Raw genomic sequence first — 22,144 nt, forward strand, 5'->3', positions numbered from 1 at the left:
TGCTCACTAGTCCTTGTTACACAATCTCTTTTGACTTTATACTGTTATAGCAAGGACATAATTTGTAATCACACTCTCCAGTGTCACCCAGATGAGGACGAGGTTCCCTTCCGAGTCTCTGTTTCTTCCACTTATTATCTCTCACACTTGACTCAGGCATGTTAATTAGGGACAAATATACATTTATGTTTTGATATTTCTGTAAAGCTTATTTGAGACATTTAAAGGTGGGGTCTCCGTTGTTTGAAAGCCAATATCGACATTTGAAATCACCAAAACAAACACGCCCCTAACCCAAATCTGTTTCATGCGGAAGACTTTCAGTCCTATATTAACACGTCCTACTTCTTGCCTTATCGTAAGCCTTTCTTCACATTCTTTCTTGGTTTTTATCCTCCATGTCAATGTTAAAACCGCTTTCTGCTAATGTCACACACGCGCACTGAACACTCTCTCCGCCTATATTGACAACACGCCTCTTTCTGCTCATTGGCTACACGTTAGTTTTGTTTTTGTTTTGTTTGGTGACCTGACGCAGTTTTCTGAAGCATTTCTCAAACACCGGAGACCCTACCTTTTAAGTCCATTGTTAAAAATAAAATTTTGTTGACTTGAGTTCATCTCTGAAGCCAAACCAGCTCCATCACTTGAGTCTTCTGGATATTTAAAGTTGTCCACGATTAAGCGAAAGTTAAATTCCACTTATTTAACGGCTGCAGTTCCACGTACACATTCTTCAGTGTATATAATTTAAGCTTCAAAAAGAAACGAGAGTTTTGACAAAGGCTCCAGATTTATTCGAGTTTGAGAACTGGTATGAGCCGCTCGGGCTGATACCACACAAAACACGTTAGCGTCCGTCTGCCTGTCCATCCATCCGTCTCTGAAAGACCTCACACTTACAAACGATTCGACCATCAGTTCGCTCCCATACTCCCCAGCTCCACTCCTACAGACCACAAATCCGAACCAAGAGCCTCATTTGTCCGCTAGCACTCACAATGCTATAGCAATTGAGCTGTCAGCACAATCGCTAATAAAATACAAGCTTAACATCCTCAAACACGCAGGGTTTTACTACGGGTGGTTTAATTATTAGCATGAGGTAAAACCCATCTCATAGAAAGGCAGGTGGAAGTGTTTATACAGATGGCAAAGATTTCTTTTGGTTGGAGAAAAGCCAGAGAGCCAACGTACACACTCGCAGGTTACTGTGCCTGGATTTGCCTACGTGGGTGTGTTTCATGTGTGTACAGAACTGTCGAGCAAATGCAAGCACAAAAATTTGAATTATGGCCGGATAGAACCAAGCGTGGGAACGAGTTCATCTGTACCGTCGCTTTATTTTATTTCATTATATAAACCCGTAAGCTCTCAGCTGCATTATAATAAACTGTCGAAGAAAGGACATTATTTACATTGGCATTATTTCGGATGAGGTTCACTTGAGTCTGGTTCCTCTCAAGGTTTCTTCCTCGTATCATCTCTGAGTTTTTCCTCACCACAGTCACCTCAGGCTTGATCATTAGGGAGAGATGTATAGTATCTCAACTTTTAAGTTAATCTTTTTTTTAAATGAATTTTAAACTTTAATTATATAAATATTCATTTATTTGTTTTTATTCGTTTTTCTTTTCTTTCTTCTTATTATTATATATTTATTTAATTATCTCTCTATTCTGTTTCCATTCTTCTGTAAAGCTGCTTTGAGAAAATGGGAAAATTGTTAAAATCACTATACAAATAATTTGAATTAAATTGAATCATTTGTAATGAACTCTACAAGCACGTTCAGGTTTATTTAGCTAGCTAAAGCTATAGATCACCCCATTACAGAAACATTGATGATTTGATTTCGGTTCAGTCGAAGCACACGACAGTATAAAATGTAAACGACTCTAAAACGATTTGAATTGTATACACCAAAAAAACAACAACCCACAAATCATGTGACTTTGCCATAATCCACTATTTGTTTTGTACTCGGGGGAAATATGCAAGAAGTGTGTTCATTTTGATTATAGAATTTGTTTTCATAATTATTTAAGGATAAAGGAACCTTGTTTGTTTTCATTCCTACACGATTAATTAATCTGCCATTTTGTTTTTTTCTATGCTGCATCTTAAGCTTGATTAATTGAAGAGGTGCTGCTTTTCTTTGCACAAAGCTTTTTCTGCTCGTTCTATAATCCCATTAGACGTCTGGTTCGCCACCACGTCACTTTAATACCGCTGAATTAAACATGAACAGGAGGAGGTGACTCGAATGCTAAGGCGAAAGATTGTGCTCCAGTGGCGTAGCTGAAAACAATGTTATTCAAGGTCAGATAAGATGTTTTGCGCTCGGGAATGTTGCTAAACCTTAAACAGTGTTTTGTTGTATTTCTAAATCCACATTTTAAATCTACAACGGATTCAGCTGCGTAATCGTGTCTATTGATTGCGTAATTACATTTTACTGGTTATCATGTGCTGAGACACTGGATGAACCAATCATGCTTCTCTTCCCAGTTTGTCTGAAGGCCGCGTTGATTAATGAAGCGCACAGATATGCAGGTTGTAAGCTTTTCTCTAGGGTTATTTCAGTTGATTATATAATAGTACTAACCATATTATGAGATTATTTCGTATTCAAAAATCAGACGCTACGTCCTCCTAGCATGTGTGTTCATTTGCAATAAGGGAGCTACAGTACAACCTGAAACTGAGATGTCACAGGTTGAGTTAAAGCTGCTGCACTTTTGGATGTGTGTAGTAAGATTGTGCATTTGCGGTCAGTGTGCTTGTGTTATGTAATGTTTGGTGTAGTGGTTAGGGAGGATGCGGAGCAGAAGGCTGCACTGCTCTGTACTTTCTGAACGCTTATCAGAGACCCAGAGAGCCTGGGCCTTCAGCGCTGCCGGATAAAGCCCAGATAAACGTGAGCCTAACGGCGTAAAGCCACTGAGCACCGAGCAGAGCTGATCTCCGTCTCTTACTAGAACGCAGAAGCTGCGGATGAAGGAGTGGCTGGGCGACATGATGATATAATATTTATATTGTCATCCATTATTCAGTACATACTTGAGGATGTCTTTATCTTTACATTTTACAAAGTAAAATTGTTTTACTATTAAAACAATCTCAAACTTGTATTTTGTGCACACATTAAGTATAGCTAATGAAACTAATTTGTACCTAAACAGTTTTTGATGTATTTTTTAGTTTAGTTTTTAAACTGTTACCTTTTTTATCTTCTGGCATGTCATGATGTATTTGTGTCACACTTCCCACTCCTTAACCTCAACATATTTAGAAAGCTGCTAGGGAAGTGAACACCCCCCCCCCCCCCCTTTGATCAATTCACTCATGTAAAGTGCCTCATGGTCGTGTGATTCAGTTTAGATGGCATTCCCCTGCACGCTGGACCTCAATGGCATCTCTGTTCAATTCCAGCCTGTGACACTACAGCCCTCAGCTTCCGCTGTGTGTCACACATATGGCTGTGTGTGTGTGTGTGGGGGGAGAGGAGACAGCTGTTGTTGCATTTGGGAGGGCCTCTTGAGCTTCGTCCCACCCCGTCCCCTCTCCCACTCCTTACACGCTTCACATTGCACTACACTTGGAGTTTGTATGGCTTGACGTTTGAGAAGTGCACTTCTCCTCCAGGCTTGGCCCGGAATGGATCGATCACTGACGGCCCTGGAACGGCGTCTCGATTCGCAGGGTCCTTGTTTTCCTGACTGCAAGCTTTGTATCAGTTTTAAATTGTACCGGGATCACTGGAACGATTTGTGGTTTTCATAACGCGGTTATGGTGGGCTTCTGCTTTTGTTCTGAAAACCCACCAGTGCTGAGCTGGCCTTGAGCTCCGATCCCTCTGTTTCTGTTTCTCTATGGACGACTGCTGTAGTGCTCTAAAGAGTGGACGAGTGAGCAGCAACAGGTGGCTTCATGCTGTGTGCTCTGTGTCTGCTGGTGCTTTATTCAGGATCCAGTGCTTGAGGTAGGATGTGTGTGTATGCACGTGTGTGTGTGTGTGTTGATATTTGAGTAGCAATTACAGTAGTCAGTACTGGCTAAGCTGAACTATAGTACACTCTCTGTACACTTGTGTGCGTATGAACAGGGAGAGAGAGAGAGATAGTCGGGTATTAATTATGTAAAAAGGAGTGTGTGTATGTGTGTGTGCGCGCACACACGTGTCTGAGAGATTGCACAGATGGCAGAAGAGAGATCATGGCTCACTCTTCTTGTCAGGCTTGGCCGTTTTTTTCCTCCTCCGCACAAGCTAGTGTTTCTGTGACACAGCTAAAATACTCCACATTCCACCCACTCATACAACACACTTGAAGCAGACTCAAAAAAAAAAAACAACAACCAAAGATTGGCCCTGATATCCATGATTCTTCTCTCATAGAGAAACTCCAAACACAAACACTGAGACTAGGCCGTAGTGTTTGTTTCTGTTCACATAGCCATGACGCTGAACCAATGCTGGTCTGAGATGTCGAAACGCTGTGTGTGTGTGTCTGTGTCTGTGGGTGTCTGTGTGTGTGTGTGTGTGTGTGTGTGTGTGTGTGTGTGTGTGAGTGAGTGGCAGAGAGAGTGTGTGAGTGAGTGTGGCAGAGAGAGAGAGAGAGTGAGTGTGAATGAGAGAGAGTGAGTGTGAATGAGAGAGAGTGTGTGTGAGAGAGAGAGAGAGAGAGAGAGAGAGAGTGTGTGTGTGTGTGTGAGAGAGAAAAAATGCTTGTGGGTATAGATATGTCCTTGTTTTTAGTGTCCAACATGACTGGGGGTGTGTGTGTATATGGGGGGTGTGTGTGTGTGGGTGTTTGACTCTTCTCACATGCCCTTGTTCGTACTGATAGACATTATCTCTGTCTCACTGACAAACTCCCTCTAACACAGCTCTCTCTCTCTCTCTCTCTGTCACAGAGTCTCTCTTTCACACTCTTCTCCCTACTGTGTTTCTCTATCTTATCTCTCATTTCTCACTCTCTCTTTCTCTCTCTCGTATTCTCGCTGACTCTTGCTCATTGTGTGTGTATGTTATCAGATTTCAGGTCGCATTGTTGCGAGCTTGAGCAATTTTCCGAGGTCTCGCTTTGATCAGACTTCAATACACAACCAAATCCAACGCTGCTAATTGTGAGCTGCGTCAAAGCATATAATAAAGTGCGATCTGATGGGAAGGTTGTGAGTTTGAATCTCAGGCCAAACACAAGCCAAGCTTCCACTGATGAGTCCTCGAGCAAGGCATGTAACTCTCAACTGCTCAGTGGTGTAAATGAGATAAACATGTGTTGCTCTTATGGCAACATGTACCCTGTGTTATAAATGTAAAGGTAAATATTTAAAATTTTCAATTCACGTTTATTTGTATAGCGCTTTTTACAATTGACATTGTCTCAAAGCAGCTTTACAGAACATACACTTAGAACAAATGGTTAATATAAAGAATAATATAAAGATTAATAGAACAAAAAATTCTAGATTATTATTAGAGATATATAGTTCACAATGTGTATGTATTTATCCCCAATGAGCAAGTCTGAGGTGACTCAGGCAGCAGTGGTGAGGAAAAAGTCCCTTAGATGGTAAAGGAAGAAACCTTGAGAGGAACCAGACTCAAAGGGGAACCTCATCCTCATATGCGTGACACTGGAGGGTGTTATTATAAATATACAGTCAAACAAATGTTGTATTGATGCAAAAGATCACATGGAGTTCACATCTCCTCTTTAGTATCGCAGAGTCTAACTGGTAGATCTCTAGATGCCCCAGGACTCGCAGGGTCAGCCTCATCTCAGTGGAGGTCCAAAATCTTCATTGCACGGAAGACGATCGGAGCTGGTACAGTTTCTGGGTTCCTCGAGATGGGTAGAAAGAGAGAAGCAGTGGAGAGGGATTAACATTTTACACAAACACAAAAATGATGTATAGAACAATGTGGAAAGCAAGAGGTCCTAGAAAAACAGATCTGTTCTGAACGGTGCTGAACAATGTACTACGGTACCATTGTGTGTGTGTTTAAGTGTCAAGTGAGAGTGACGCTTGTCAAGTGTAAAGACCAGTCAGATGTGGAACTTGAACTTTAAGTGTAAGTGTGTGTGTGTGTGTGTGTGTGTGTGTGTGTGTGTGTGTGTGTGTGTGTGTGTGTGTGTGTGTGTGTGTGTGTGTGTGTGTGTGTGTGTGTGTGTGTGTGTGTAAGAAAGTACTATAGTGAGGGTCTGATTTTGGCTCTGTAACAAAGAGAACTCTGTGGATGGGGAAAATGGCACAGAGGGAGACGTTAATCTTTTTAAAAGCAGGCGGCAAAAAAAAATAAACACCAACAAAGATTTGACTTTCTTTCCAGCTCTGACTTTAATACAAGCGGTCCGTGATCTCGCCCGGAGATTTTTATTTTTAATCTTAAAACTTCCAGAAAGTTTCGCCATAATTGTGGACTGAGGGAAAACTCATTCTCTTCATTGTTTTTGCTTTTGTGCCTAAGACAATTACATGAGGCATTCCAAGATCATATAGATGCTCAGAAAGGAGGATAGATTCATTTCTTCTTACCCCGAAGCAGATACAACTCTCCAGAGTGATTTTTGGGTCTCAGTCTGCGTTATCATGGAGCTGTAAGAGTCTTTTTTTTCTTTCTTTCAGTAAACAAACAACTCTAATGATGGTATTTAAAAGCCACTGGAAACTGGAAAATTCCATAGCTCCTTTTCCCAGAGGGACCAAGTTTTTTTTTTTTTTTGTTTAATAATTCTTGGGCCATTGGGAAGGTCCCCCCCCCCTTCTTTCTGCATTTTTGTTTTTTCACTTGGTTCAGAAAACTAGACCATTTTAATAAACAGGATATTCTAAACAATTATGTTCTAAGATATAGCAATTCGCTAGACACTAGAATTCACTAGATGCACTTCTAGCTGCGAGAACGCATTTCATCATGCATCCGTAGACGCGTACGACACCGAGCCCTCGTCATGGAGAGTAATTACACACTATTTTTTTACACTTCCGGAAAGGCTTGTCGAAGCTGTCAAATAAGTGATGCGTGAGATAAATGATAGAGGTACAACCTCATTAACACGTGCTACGGCATGTAACCCACTTAACCTAATACGTTTAAGTGCTGACAGTAATAATAATAAAGTTGTTCTAAAGGTCAGAGCACTTCATTTAATTCGTTTTACATTTAACATACGAGTCATAGGTTTTTGTTTTTGTTTGTTTGTTTTTTTTAAACTCTAGTATAAACAATTTATTGATCAAGTGCTGTCAGAGCTCAAATTAAACCACTCAAGTTAAGCATAAAGTAAATGGTGTGAAATAAACAAATACAAAATACAAATAAGAAACTATAAAATAAATCATTACTCACTCTCATCTCTGATCTATCAGGAATGCTGAGCTTGATTATTCACTATGGAGCTGTTATAAATACTGTAAAGTTATTTGACCGACATGTGTCCAGAAATCTTCCCACATCCGAATGTTACTCGTTGTTTTGGTGTATGTCAGTGAAACAGTGTTGCCAATACAGTAAACAATCCCCTTCTCCTTGAATGTGTAACCTGTGAGCTTCTGAGGATAATGTAACCGTCTCGTCATACTTTCTGAGGATATAGTTTTCAGTTTTGGTGGTTGTGTGTGGGAGTGGTTGTGTGTGTGGGGGTGTGTGGGTAGTTGTGTATGTGTTGTGGGGGGTGTTTTTTTGTGCGTAGTTTTGTGTTTTTGTGTGTTCTTGCGTGGGCGCATGGGTGTTCTTGCGTGGGGGTGTGGGTGTGTTTGTGTGTTGTGTGGGTGTGTTTGTGGGTGTTTTTGTGTGTTGTGTGGGTGTGTTTGTGTGTTGTGGTTGTTTTTGTGTGTTGTGTGGGTGTTTTTGTGTTTTATGGGCTGTGTATGGCTTTTGAGCAGAGACTGTGTGGGGAAAAGAGCAGTGTTTCCTGTCATGTTCTTGAGAAAAGCAGAGTGAGCTACTTCGGTTCTGTGTAAAACTGCCACTTAACATTTACTCTGGCTGTGTCCGAGGAACTGCACTGACCTCCTACCCTCTACCCATCACTCTGTGACTCAGGGTCCACCTGTCTGTCTTCACAGCTGCGTCTCTGTTTCCTCCACGTCGGCTAGACTGACCTGACCCGAAATGTAATGACCTGTCTGGAACCGAAACATTTCACAATGCACTTGCTGTAGTTTTAACACTGGTGTTAAATGAGCAGAATTTTGCAGCTAAATGTTAAATAGCAGCTGCTTGTTTTGTTCAGCCTGTCTAGACCATGTAGCTTCCTTTTTACGCTCACTAAACAATGCCTGTGCTGTTTATAGGCTAACGTAGTTAAATTTACATCGAAATTTGGTGTAGACGGATTTATTAGTCACATTTCATAGAATTTCTCTATACAGAAGTTTATTATTTTTTTTTCATGATTGATCTGTTATTTTTCCCATGGAATGTGTGCAAACAAAGCTGTCCTGAAAAAAATGTTTCAGGAGAAAGAATGAAGGAAATAGCAACGCATTACTCAGTAAATGTGAAAACGAAACTTACTTTTTGTGTGCTCGTCTTACACTACAGGCATGGAAGAAGCGGTGGTTCGTTCTGCGCAGTGGACGACTGACAGGAGACCCGGACGTGTTGGAGTACTACAAAAATGACCACGTGAAGAAGCCCATCCGAGTGATCGACCTCAACCTGTGCGAGCAGGTGGACGCTGGGCTCAGCTTTAACAAGAAGGAGCTGGAGCACAGCTTCATCTTCGACATCAAGACCATCGACCGAGTCTTCTACCTGGTGGCTGACACCGAGGACGAGATGAACAAGTGGGTGCGCTGCATCTGCGACATCTGTGGCTTCAACCCCACCGACACTGATGGTAAGCAGAACATGCACACACTCAGGTGGGGCTTACAGGAAAAAAATGAATACCATTCCAAAGCTTAAACCTACATGTTATGACCAAAACGTGTTTGGACGCTTATTCATTACACCTATACGTCTTGTCAGAGGTCTCATTTATAAGAGCGGCCCTGCCTTTGGAGCTATAACGGGGTTAAATTCTCTATGAAGGCTTTCTACATGATGTTTTTGGAGTGTGTATGTGGGAATTTGTGCGCACTGATATTGGATGAGTGGACCTGGCTCACAGTCAGTACTCCACCTCATCTCATTTGAGTTCACTGGGTCTCTGCACTCTGTGCAGGTCACTGGGCCAAACTTGTCAAGTCGTGTCTTTATAGGAGCCCGCTTTGTGCACAGAATAAATGTTTTTCTCAGGATAAATGATTCTTTCATTTACTTTCACAGTAATTTAGAATTCTATATCAGGTGAATAAATGATAAGTAGCCCGAAATGAAATATAATAACTAAAGATTCAAGATTTAAATGGCGAAACCGATTTTGAACGCTTATTTTGCCATCACGTTTTTTAATGGATTAATCGTTCTCAATTTAACCCAAAGTGTAGAATTAAAGTTTTAAGTGCCTTTGCAGTGAACAAAAGCGAAGCTGTCTTTGCTGAAGACCCTCATTCACTGAGAGTATGTAGTGTTTTTCTCTACCTGCCTGCATCCCGATGGCTTTTTAGACGTAACGAGATGCGGCTTTTACTGTCGGCTCAGGTTACTCCTGACCACAGTAATCGGAGCATTGTGTGCAGGTGAATGTGTGTAAATAAGGTTTTTGGGTGGCTGAGCATGCGTACGTACGGTGCTCAGCTTTATACCTTACTGATATGTAGGTACATGTTCAAGATCTTTCACATGTGACTACACAACAAACCACCAGGCCACTGAAGGGAATTTGACATTTCAGAGCTGGGCTTACAGTAGGTTAGGATAGGTCCATTCAAACAGGGGGTGCATTGTGTTCAAGTCTCAGCCTCACACGCTCAGCTTGCTCAAGCCTCACAATTTAAAATAATAAGTGGTTAGGGTTGTGCATGCTGAAAGGACAAATTTCAGCTGCTTTAAAGGTGGGGTCTCCGTTGTTTGAAAGCCAATGTTGACATTTGAAATCACCAAAACAAACACACCCCTAACCCAAAGGGGTCCCACCCCTGTATTGATAGCCCCGCCCCACACATACACCAGACAAGTATAACCCAAGTATAACCTAGACAACTATTATGGTGGAACCTGTTGGGGCAGCTGACCGAGGGGATATTTTTTATCAATAAATGAACTCAATGAGTAATACTATGGTAATACAAATGTGTTTTTGTAGTACTGTGTGTTGTACCATGCAAGGTTTATCTTCGTTTCACGTGGAAGACGTTCAGTTCTCTCCAGCGCTGGAAAGCTGATCCTATATTAACACGTCCTACTTCTTGCCTTATCGTAAGCCTTTCTTTGCTTTCTTTCTTTGTTTTTATCCTCCACGTCAATGTTAAAACCGCTTTCTGCTAATGTCACACATGCGCACTGAACACTCTCTCCGCTGCATATTGACAAGCCCCGCCCCTTTCTGCTCATTGGCTACACATTAGTTTTGTTTTTGTTTTGTTTGGCGGCCCAACGCCCTTTAAGGTGACCATCGTGGCTGACCTTGAACTCTGTAGCTTTCTAGGCAGAACTGCAGCTCGTAGCAAAGCGCTGTTAACACAGTAGAGTGAGTGGTGGAAAGCCAAGCACGAAGAGGGGATTTTCCAAGTGCTGGGATGAATCAGCAGCTCTGCCTGACAAAACAGACAGAGTGGGGGGGATGATAGAGAGAGAGAGGGGGGGGGTGTAGGCTAGAGAGAACAAGAGAGTGCAATCCTTCTGACTCAGTCAGCCTTGAAAAGCCTGCACTTAGTTGGATCAAGTCAAAGAATTTGTGTGCGTGTGTGTTGGTGAAATCTTGCAGAGTTTTGTATGGCGAATCCACACAGAGATGCTGTTCAGAAACCTTGAGAAAAGGCTTCATTAAAAGTAACATTTCTAATAAATGAACAGGAGCTGTTTTATTTACCTGTAAAAGAAGGCAGTGATAAACATATATATATTTATATGTTATACAAACACTTTCACAGAATCTTTGTGGATGATGCATTGAAACTTGCCTTGACTCAGAGCTGTTTGTGTGACATCTCAGGTACATAGTGATGCGTGCTGCCTTTCTGAAGCATGACTCATGGCAGCTCTGTGAGAAACGAGTCACACCGAGCCACACAGTACATCGTGTAAAACCATGACTGTGTACTTGTCTCAATCCAGCCCAAGGGGCTCCACAAGACAGTGTTTAAGATTGAGAGCTTCTAAGTATTTGCATTTCTTAGCTTTTTAATGTCAGTTGATTTTCTTTTTGTAGATTACAAATGAAACGATCGGCAAGCTTTCCCAACAAACGTGTGACGACTCATACGGTGCCGTAAATAGGCTTCCACACATTAAGTATCGGAAGAATTCATCGAGATCCAGTGGCTCATGTATATCTCAGTTCTTGTGGTTGAATATACAACAGAAACCACACCTCATTGTCTAGTTTAACTGTTTGTTTTTAGACTTATTCTAATAGCACGAATATGCATTAACTAAAAGTAGAGAAATGGTTGTGTGTATTCTATTTAAAGCATTTACCAATCTGAACCTGCGTGTCTGCTCCTGTGTGCGTTTGTAGACTCGGCGAAGGCGTCTCAGCATGCTGCAGTTTCTGGAGGTTTGGTGGTGGATGTGCCTCCTCGATCTGGACTGATGGGATCCTCCACGATGCCCAGCGTGCCCCCTCCGTATCAGCCGGTCAACGTTGGGCACTTGGACTCCTCCTCCAGCCTGGATGACACACAGGACTACCTGCTGCTGCTCCACTGCGAGAGCAAGAAACCCGAGCCCAGCAGGTAAGAAGAGGAAAGATGGATGGGTCAGATACTATAAATGCACTAATGGATAGATTTAATAGCTAGGGTTATAAACTGGATGTTATGAAGCAGCAGATGAACCATCATGCACCTGTTAGTTTTAGAATAAAGTGCTCATTTGATCTGCATAACAAAGTAAGTCAGAGAAACAGACTGCAGTCTGTCGCTATCGCTGCACTACATCTCTTCACTTCACTTCTTACAAGTTCCAGCTTGAACTTTTAGATGCTTGAAAAGACTGTTTATGGTTATGGATAGTTATAGTGATTTAAAAACTGTCCTCTAAACTAAAACAGTCAAGCACCCGGAATGGAGGTGATAGAAACAAGTAAGCAGGCACTGTTTCATGGTCTGAGAAACATGGTATAAATAAAAATAAAGCAAAATGAAACAAAATTTCACTATCAGTGTCTATGTGCCTTTTTACACTTGGTCACTTCATGTGTTGTCTCTGATCCGATAGCTATCTGATTTGTTAAAACCGTTCCATTTACATTAGGCCACATAAAGGCGTCTTGGCGAATCGGATGTCGATCCGATCTTTCTACTCTCGTCCAAAATGCTAATATATTTTACCTCATTTCCGGGGTAATTGAAATGGAACACGCTTTGGTGTCTGCGGTTTTCAGAATGCAATCAAATTGCGAGATGCACGACTCCTGAGTCACTTGCGAGTGACGTACTTCTGTTTGGGAGGAGTTTAGCGCTGACATATCTGGCTTAAACAAGCACATGCATTTACACCTGTCCAGTTTCATCTGAAATGCGTCCCAGACCACCTCCTGAAGGGGAGGATTTGAAAGATCGGATTTATATCCATCTCGAAAACGTTTCTGAGGGCATTTAGACTTGGTCTTTTTACCATCGGATAGCTATCTGATCACAGAAAACGCATGAAGTGACCAGGTGTAAAAGGCCCCTATTAGTAACTTGCAGCAATGTGTAGCCAAAATTAGCAAGTTGATTTAATAAGTTGATGAACTTTAGAATGTGCTAGAAGTAAAAGAAGAGGATTTCACACGGCCAAAGGGTTTTTAGGAGAAAAAAGTGAAAGTGCATTTCAATCTGTATTTGAAGAGAGGCCAAAGTGTTAGACTAATTGCGTCAAGGTAACAACCACGGTTAGATCCATATATTAAATAACAAGCCAAAGCACCTAAAAGGATGTGCTATTTTTAATGACAACATATTGTATAAATAAACCGGTAGTATAAAAATAAAAAGTCAATCCACATTCAGATACAGAAATATCACTCGCGTCTAACGGAAACACGTCAACTAGACGTTAGCTGACTCGTTAACCAAGTTAGATAACGTTTAGACGTGTTATGCCGTTTGGCGTTTGAGGACACAATGGTGCACTGTCATACATAAGAAATGAGCTCAAAGTTTGGCGATATGTTTTAGTGTTTGGCAGCAATAAGAACCAAGAGCTACTTTGCAAAGTTGTGGCAAAAGTGTAAATTGAAACTGTAATTGCTGTTCTATTTTCCAGACAGTAATCAGTAACTTAACACTACAGTGTCAAGTGTTGTAGTCTCATTTATGGTTATCAACTGTTTCTGATGCTGAAGGAAATTTAAAGGAATGTGCGTTTGTCCGTGACCTGTCCGTTACCGTGTCTGTGTGTACTATAGTGCTAATGCGGCTCTGTCTCTAAGCGGGCCGGAGCAGGAATACCTGCTCTTGGAGGAGTGTGAGAGCAAGACTGCTCTTCCTGACAGTTTGTGAGTCCACAGTGTTGGGGTGTGTGTGTGTGTGTGTGTGTGTGTGTGTGTGTGTGTGATGACTGAGGAGGAAAAACACCCATCTCAGTGCATGGTACGATTAACCTCTAACCAATGACACCAAGTACAAATTTCTACAGCTTCAGAAGAACCGGGATTAAGATGAGTCAGAAAGGCATCCAGAAAGTTTTTACATGGTGGTTAGTCAGATAACGGTTACCAAATTTACCAAAAACAGGATAGTTGTTATTTTTAAGGCATGAATACTATTTCAAAATACATTTCTTATATATTTAGTTGACTTGTTTCTTTCTTAAACTTGTGTTTCAGATGTAAAATTCAGCAAACTTTTCAAATATATTCTTAAATACGCAAGCAGGCACCTGAATGCACTGTAAATCAGTGGTCCCCAACCACCGGGCCACCAAATGGTACCGGGCCGCCAAAGGAACATTAAATTATTTCCATTTTATTTACTGTGGTGTATTTCTCTCGGGTTTGTGCGACTTTCCATGGACGAGAGTTTAACTGAGAGACGTCACCTAAAGCCGCACCAATACCGCGCATGCACAAAATAACATATCAAGCCGGGTTTAGGTGACGTCTGGAGCTGAGCGGCTGCAAGCGGCAGTGGCGTTGTAGCTTTGGTGGAGAGAAGGGGTGTATCGCTCTTCTCTCTGTTCACCGGTACTTTGTCATGTTTAACAGTGCTTGGTGTACGTGTATATTGTGTTTGCTCAAATTTAACCCACAAATTAGCAACAATGAGCACAAAACAGACGTCGTTAGGAAGTTAGAAACTCTGCCGGTGTTCTGGATTAAAGTCATGGCGGAATACCCTGAGATTGTCACCACAGCACTTAAATCCCTATTGCCATTTCCAACATGCTATCTGTGTGAAGTGGGGTTTTCTGCAGTGACGGCAACCAAAACAAACCTACGGAATAAACTGGACATAAGCAACACATTTCGGGTGTCATTGTCTCCTATTACCCCAGATGGAACCGTCTCGTTGCAAAGAAACAAGCTCAGGGTTCTCATTGATTTAGCGTTGTAGTGAGTTAAAAAAGGCATGATTAAATACGATTAAATTAAAATTATTAATTTTAATTTAATCGTATAGCCGCCAACCCCCCACCCCCAGCGGGCTGTGGTAAAATGATCAAACATTGACTGGTTCGTGGGTTGGGGACCACTGCTGTAAATGACTAACTCTGCCAGTACTGGCCACTTAAGAATCCCAGACTAAAACATTAGCTGGTGTGTCGTAACAAAAATAAAAACATTTGCTATCAGTGCACAATGATGATTTTTGAACATTTTATTTAGAATATTGTTTAAATGCTGGAACTCAAAAGTCTTTGACGAGCAGCCAAAGTAACCCCCAAAACTCCCCTTTCCCAGACATGACTGTTCCAAGTCTACCTCCTCGGAGCCGGACTGCAACGACAACCTCCCGTCTCACCGCACGCCCACTTCCTCAACCTCCACAGCCAAACATTCTTCGGTCAACGGCTTCTTCTCTTCGCAACATGCCCCGCTGTATGACTCTCCTCCAGCGCGGGGAGCCAGTGTGTCGGCCGAGGCGCAGGCCTTGTATCAACTGCCCCGCAGCCGGTCTCAGGACACGGTGCTGCTGCCCAAAAGTGCGTCCTTGTCAGGCACCACTGACTCCGACGCTGCCGACGTCTACGTCTTCAACACGCCGGCACGAAAGCCTTCACTCGAAGCTCATCTCAGGAACATGTCTGTCAGCTATGACGTTCCCCCCACACCTGGCAGCAACTGCACCTATCAGGTGCCCCGCACGGCCGGAGGGGCAGAGGCCTCCGCGTCAGACGTAGTGCCACCTCCTCGGCCGCCCAAACCCTCACTTGGGCCAGCGGCTGATCGCTCACCCACAGACACTTATGTCGTTCCTAGGTCAGTATCAGAGACGGACTCAAACTACTGTGTGCCTTCGGGGCCGGGAGGGAACAAAACTCTACGGAGCAACACCATCGGTCCTGTCGATTCCTCACGTCTGCGCAAAGGTAATGATTTCAAATCTCTTCCAAAGAGATCAAAGCTGAAACAGAAACTGACTTCTGGTTCATGAGGTATGTGGTAGCTTAGTTGTTAAAGTATTGGTCTCCTGATTGAAAGATTGTGAGTTCGATTCAAGCTGCAACTCCTGGGCCCCTGAGCAAGGCCATTAACCCTTAGATGCTCAGGTGTATTAAATGAGCTAAAAAATGTAAGTCACTCGGAATAAGGGTTTCTGATAAATACTGTAAATGTCTGTCTAAAAAAATTAAATGTCTACATGCAAAAGAAAAAAAAAGACACATTTAATTCCAGCCGCAGCACAGGAGCATCACGGGCATTTATTATCTGATTACTGAATTATTATTATTCTTTTGTTCATTTCTCTATAGTACAAATTTATCTAGCATGAGTAAAAGAATCATTTCCTGTGAGAGGACATGACGTTTAGCTTGTAAGGTTTTAGCTATCTTCAGGCAAACTGCTTTACATGTACATCATTTCAGTAAGGAAGCCATGATTAGAAAGTAAAGAAGAATCCCAATGTTGACCAGCGCTGGATTTCTGTACGTGTCTGTGTATACAGACATGTATATATTTATTTATTGCTTCTTTTGGTTGGCTGAAATTCAATTACGTCATTTATACAATCCTTATTCAAAGACCACCAGAAAGGATGACTTCTGTTTGTCCCAACATTTCTGCCTTTTCTTTGTTTGTTTTTTATAGCTGTAGATTGATGCATATTATTTTCTGATTCCTAGCCAATGAAAGTTCTGGTGTAAATGTGTTCTTGTGTCTTACGGTTTTTGTTCGGGTTGTTTTTTCTTCTTTTTCCCATTTTTTGCAGATTATGGCTCACAAGACTGTTATGACATACCCAGATCTTTCCCTTCAGACAGAAACACTTCATTTGAATTCAACGAATCTCTCAGCAATTATTTTGTAAGGAAAAAAAACCTGAAACTTTTGTCATCAATTGCAATTTTTTTATGAAGACAAGACTTTCTATGCAGATGATAAAGTGAATCAGAGTGAATTAAAATAGTGATAGAATGTGTGATTGCTTGTACTGTTACGGTCTTCCTGTCTTAAGCTGGAGCAAATGAAAGCGTCATTCTGACCTGTTCCTCCTACAGAAAAATAAAGGCATGCTGCTTGTAGGGAACACCTCGGCCGAGGAGATGGATGAAAACTACGTGCCGATGAGTGCAAATTCACCGTCTCATCAGCTTTCAGGTAGCCTGTCCGAGCTTATCCAGGAGCCCAACTATGTACCCATGACTCCGGGTACAGTGGAGTTTCCTTCGCTGGGGAAGCAGGTGCCTCCTCCAGCTCACATGGGTTTCAGATCAAGTCCCAAAACACCTCCACGAAGACCAATGCTCATCACTGACTGCCAACCGCCACCTGTTGACCGAAACCTCAAACCTGACCGTAAAGGTAAGCTGTGTGTGTGTGTGTGTGTGTGTTTGGATGTGAGGGGGCTGGCTCTAGATGTGTGTGGCTATGCTGTGAAATTGGCTGGTATTTGTACAGGAAAAAACAAGTCTAGTTAAACTTCTTGCATCTGTTCATCTTTACTGCTCTTATTATGTATCATTTTACCGTGTGCTCATTGTTTTTCGACACAATTTCCTACTAACATGTGCTGGCCCATGTTTATAAACCTCTCATCTCCCAGGAGACATGATTAATAACGCACTAATGCTACTTACGTCGAGTTTTCACTCCTTAACGTAGCACTAGCTCACATCTTCAGCGTCTCTCCACAGTTTAACCCAGGACACCTACAAGTAGAGAAAGAAACCTTTCAGCCAGCGTGGCGTTCCCATCCTGCTCGTGTTGCAACGGCTCTCGCCTTTGTTAGCTCTTAGCATCTGACCTGACTAATGAAAGAGGACTATTGTGTCGTGGCTCAGATCTCTGGCTATGAGGCAGCCTGACCGTGCTGTTAGCCCGGAGCAGTCACTTCTGTCCCCATTGTCTAGTTCTCAAAGGCGTCTTTGATGACCGGACTAGGAAGAGCCCGCTATCAATCAATAGGATGTGTTTTATTTAAGAGGGAAAAATTTAGCTGCGGAAAATAATCAATACACCAATATACAATCCCATTTGCGGTGCAGAGATACTGAGGAAATGTCATTTTGATTGGTGTAATCATGGGCCAGGCACGACGATATTCTCATTACAAATCACCTTCTCTTGCTTTGCTACATTGCTTTCTGATAGTTTTGGTGTAAGTGCAGCGTTAGTTATCTTGGATGAGCTGTGCTGGGATCGATGGGGCATTTTTATTGGATAATCACAGGCTTCTCTTTCATTGCTGTTTCTCTCTCTGTTTCCTTTTCTTTTCTTTCTCCACACTGTTCATATCTGTTTGTTTATTTCTTAAATCAGGCACACGCTGTTGATTTCGATAGAAGAAATTTTCGCTCTGTGCCATTTCACATAGTCTTAAAAAAAGCTCATGATGTAGTTGGTCAAGATGGACTAAAGCAGTAAAGCCGTGCACAGCCAGATTGACCGAATAACTAGCAAGGTAGAGGTTAAGGTCACCATGACACATGATGGTGTCAGCCATGTTCATTTTGTTGTTGTTGTTGTTGTTAATAACAACACAAGTTTTCGCTGGTAGTTTAGTTATTAGTTTAGCACTTATTTAGTGTCTCCTTGTGTCATCCGTCCACATTCTCCAGTTTGTCCCAATCTCCATAAAACGTTATTATAGGGTGCTTTCATATCTATAGTTCGGTTCATTTGGTACGGAGCAAAAGCAAAAATTGATACATTGTAGCTTTTTAGCAGCTTTGGTTCCTTTTCACACCACACTGATCGTTCTGTTCCGCACCAGTTGAAACGAACCAAAATGCAGTCATGTGATGACATCCACATCACTCATTGGCCACATGTCTTTGAGCGTATTTCCTAAACTGCTAATGTTTACTCTTGGTTAAGAATAAATGTGTGGGAAATTCCAACGAAACTCCGGAAGTAAACAAAAAGAGGAAAATACAGCATACAGTACACCATGGAGAGACGACTGCACGCTGCAATTATGTTCGTGGTTGTAATCTACTACATCGCTCGTATACAGCATTCTATGCAAAGTCTTAATGTTCAGAATGAAGCGCGGATGCGGCTTGAAAATATCATTTTAATGCACTGAAACGGCGAAGACGCATCACAAGACTCTTCACGAGGCGGCAAGCATTACTTTTGCGAAACAGTGACATGCACATCAAATATTGCCAACGACCCACTACGGCAGCTGGTTTAGTCCAAAATGTGCAATACTTTTTGCAGTTAGGTCTGTTCGATCTCGGATCGTGTTCTCACCACAAACGAACCGTACCAGAGTTCGTTTGAAAGCGTACCGAGACCACCTCTTCAAGGAGGTCTCGGTATGCTTGTTTGGTCCGCTTTTGGTGCGCACCAGAGTTCGATTGCTGCATTCTCACCTGCCCAAACGAACCGCACCATATATGCAATCGAACTCTGGTACGATTCAACCGAACTAAACAAGGCAGGTGTGAAAGCACCCTTACGTTCTTTTATTTAGCAAACTTAGTCTTCTAACTTATTTATTCCTAAGTAATAAAATGTGTAAATTGTTATCTGGTAACTTTCTACAAGATAAAAAAAAAAGCAATCATGCTCATGCCTAATGAAAAGAAAAGGACTTTAACTTCAGTGGTGTCCATAAATAAAGAACTTGCCAGCCAAAATTCTCAGCAATATAAGGAATTTCTTTTAGTGCTTTTACTTTTTCCATCTAGCTTTTTTTTTAATCTTCCATCTCTCACTTGTCTCTGTGACGTCTTTCTTACTTCTTGTATCGGCCGTCCAGACCGTAGCTGAAGTCTTCTGCCTTTCCTTGGGTTTGTGTGTAGTTCCTTACAGGTTGTGTTAGATTCGTGTCTCTTTCCCTTCTGCTCTTGCTGTGTTGATTTGTAGTAGCTTTCACTGTTGCTGCTCTGTACAAGGTATCATTCCATGACCACGAGTGTGCGTCGAGCGTACTTAAATATGCCCGTGCGTCCGAGCCCGCGTAGCCGTGTGCCGTGGCTATGCATCCTGTTCTTCCAAAGTGTGTGTAACTCTTTGCATGCTGTGTAATGCCCCTAGCTTTAGGGGTTTAGGCCTGCTGCATGACTTACGTGCATGATGAGTTGTTGCCATGGCAGCAGTGTTGTACATATCTGTATAGTGAAAGTGTAGAGAAGCGGAGGAAGAAGAGGAGGTGGCTTTTGCTACACTGCATGGGGGCGAGGTTTATTGAAAAAATAAATAAATAAATACAGCTTTAAAAAAAAAGTTCATTATTGCAAGAGAGGCATGTAACAAAAACAAGTTTTTTTTCACCAATCAGGTCAGAGTCCTAAAATAATCAGAGCTAATCGGCCTGTCGGTCTCGAGCGAACCGACTCTCAAACCGTAGGTGATTTCTCAAGACGTCGTAAGGGTAGGTACCTGCACAGACCGCCTCCGTGTTTACACACTCATGTTCTCTCTTGTCTGTCATCTGAACTTTTTCTCAACACTTCAACTAGTCAAAGGTTTCAACTTAACAGCCATCAGACGAGGGAATGTCGTGTTATATGTTTAGATGCTACCTGATGAACGTGTGCCAGGAATAATGTTTTAACAGACAAGGTTAAAAAGCAGTAGGATTTTAAAGCTGGATTAGTGTAATGAAGGATAAATCTAATAGTTACAAAAACACTCACAAATACTAACACACCAGCCGTACTCTGCAAGCCTTTGCGTAAAATGTTCACCCTCTTGGAGAGTTTTTTTTTTTTTTTTTTTGCATTTTGTGACTTTACAATCAGCGTAATGAATTTGTGTAAGTATTCACTCTTATTGTTGTGAAGGGAATTTAGTATTTAGTTCTGGTGCAAGAAGCTGATCATTTAGTTGAACGGAGACGACTCCTGTGCATTGAATGCTATGTTCCCGAGGACCAAGTAGCTATCAGAAACATGTCCAGGAGAACGTTCTGGGAATATACTATGGAGCGGAGCTTGTACACGTATTTATTTACCTCTCTACTTTAAACTTGGCACATATTCACAGTTGCACAATATTCTTTTCCAATCTTTAATAATGGACCATATTTCTTTTATTAAAGATTGGAAAGAATATGGCACAACTGCAACTCCACCTATTGTCAAAGCGAGTAACCGGGTAAAGATGGAGGCAGTCAAAGAAGCTAGTCAAGTCTGTTCAGTACCACAAATGTGCTAAGTTTAAAGCAGAGAGGTAAATAAATACATGTACAAGCTCCACTCCATGTGCGATCATCGTCTTCGTGACTGACAAAATGCCACACACACTCTATATACCATCTTAACCGTAGGAGCATCCGCTCAGCTATAGTAACTGTCTGAGGTTGTTGATGCTTTCGTGACCGTGTGCTCAAAGTGCGAAGTTCCTAACGAGCTCAGCCAAGAGCGTCGAAAAGCTGCTAAGACACACGTGCTATCTGAGTCTTTGTACATTGGCACCAGACGGTGTAGCTTTCAGACGATGTTTTTTTCCGCCATGGGAATAGAGGGCTCCACTATGGTTGCCAGGTTGTGCGATTTTGATTGAGGGTACGATTTCTTCTGCTGTCTTTTAATTAATTCATTAATTTATTTGAATAAAGAAATCAGATTTGGGAATTGCATTTTCCAGTAGGATGATATTGCCATACACTAAAACTATCATTTTTATAATATTTGGAAGTTACGACACTGTTTCGGAGTCCACTTTCTGCTTTTCCAGTCGTTCCACTGGTCATGAAAAAAAGAACTTGACACAGTATTAAAATGACAGAATTGACTAATACAATCAATCAATTTGCAAACTTGCTGCATTTAGAGTTTTTCAAGTCACATGGGGACATTTCCAAGATTAATGCTCGTTCTTCAGCCAACCGCTCCCTCTACAGGCAATGGCGAATCACATCATACTGTTTATTAGCCCTTCTCACATTTCCTACCTCACTTCATTCACTTTCGAATAGAGTTGAATGTGTGTAGCCTGGCTTTGTAACAAAACTTACAAGCAGACAATATGTGCTTTACGCAAAATATACTATCGCTAACACGCTCCCGTGACAGAAAATTAGTCGAATTCACCAACAGCAATGTCACCTGGAAACCCCCCCCCCCCCCCCAACAGTTTGTGCACCATGAATGTAATTAACCTATTAAAAAAAAAAAAGCATATGCTCAATTTGTTGTCATAGCCTGAGTTTTTTCTTTTTTTTTTTGCATCGTATAAAAGCAGAACATAACACCGTCCCTCTCAGTTTACAGTATGATGACTGCGGGGTTTTAACAAACCACAATCATTTCGAAAAAACCTGTGGGATTATTTGGAAGAGCAAAATCGTGTTTAATTGCATCCAGTAGGGCTGAGTGATATGACGATATAGCAGGTATATTACGCTGAAATATGACACAATCTGCCATTTGAGATAACCGGAAGATGATGATGCGACTTTGATCGAAATTATTACGTTTGGTAACGTTATGAAATATAAACAACAGCAACGACGGCAAAAAAAAAATGTAGATTTTTTT

General features: G+C 41.8%; 1 protein-coding gene across 7 annotated transcripts in view; it reads left to right on the forward strand.

Annotated features, from left to right (window-relative positions):
* The window catches only part of gab1 (GRB2-associated binding protein 1), a 60,400-nt gene that overhangs the window by 33,130 nt on the left and 5,126 nt on the right, over window positions 1–22,144 (forward strand). For 5 of the 7 annotated variants that reach the window (XR_003440556.2, XM_027145822.2, XM_027145823.2 and 2 more), the window contains 6 exons: window positions 8,558–8,855; window positions 11,580–11,796; window positions 14,949–15,577; window positions 16,420–16,514; window positions 16,709–17,012; window positions 19,942–20,034. Coding sequence is in view for 6 of the 7 variants with exons in the window: in XM_027145822.2 (XP_027001623.1) it covers window positions 8,558–8,855; window positions 11,580–11,796; window positions 14,949–15,577; window positions 16,420–16,514; window positions 16,709–17,012; window positions 19,942–20,034 (1,636 nt within the window). In the remaining variant the exon portion in view is untranslated. Of the gene's footprint in view, window positions 1–3,437; window positions 3,986–8,557; window positions 8,856–11,579; window positions 11,797–14,948; window positions 15,578–16,419; window positions 16,515–16,708; window positions 17,013–19,941; window positions 20,035–22,144 lie in introns of those variants that run through there. The other 2 variants (XM_027145825.2, XM_027145824.2) reach the window with 2 other exon arrangements.

This window comes from Tachysurus fulvidraco, chromosome 4, assembly GCF_022655615.1.
Source record: "Tachysurus fulvidraco isolate hzauxx_2018 chromosome 4, HZAU_PFXX_2.0, whole genome shotgun sequence".
Lineage (NCBI taxonomy): Eukaryota > Metazoa > Chordata > Actinopteri > Siluriformes > Bagridae > Tachysurus > Tachysurus fulvidraco.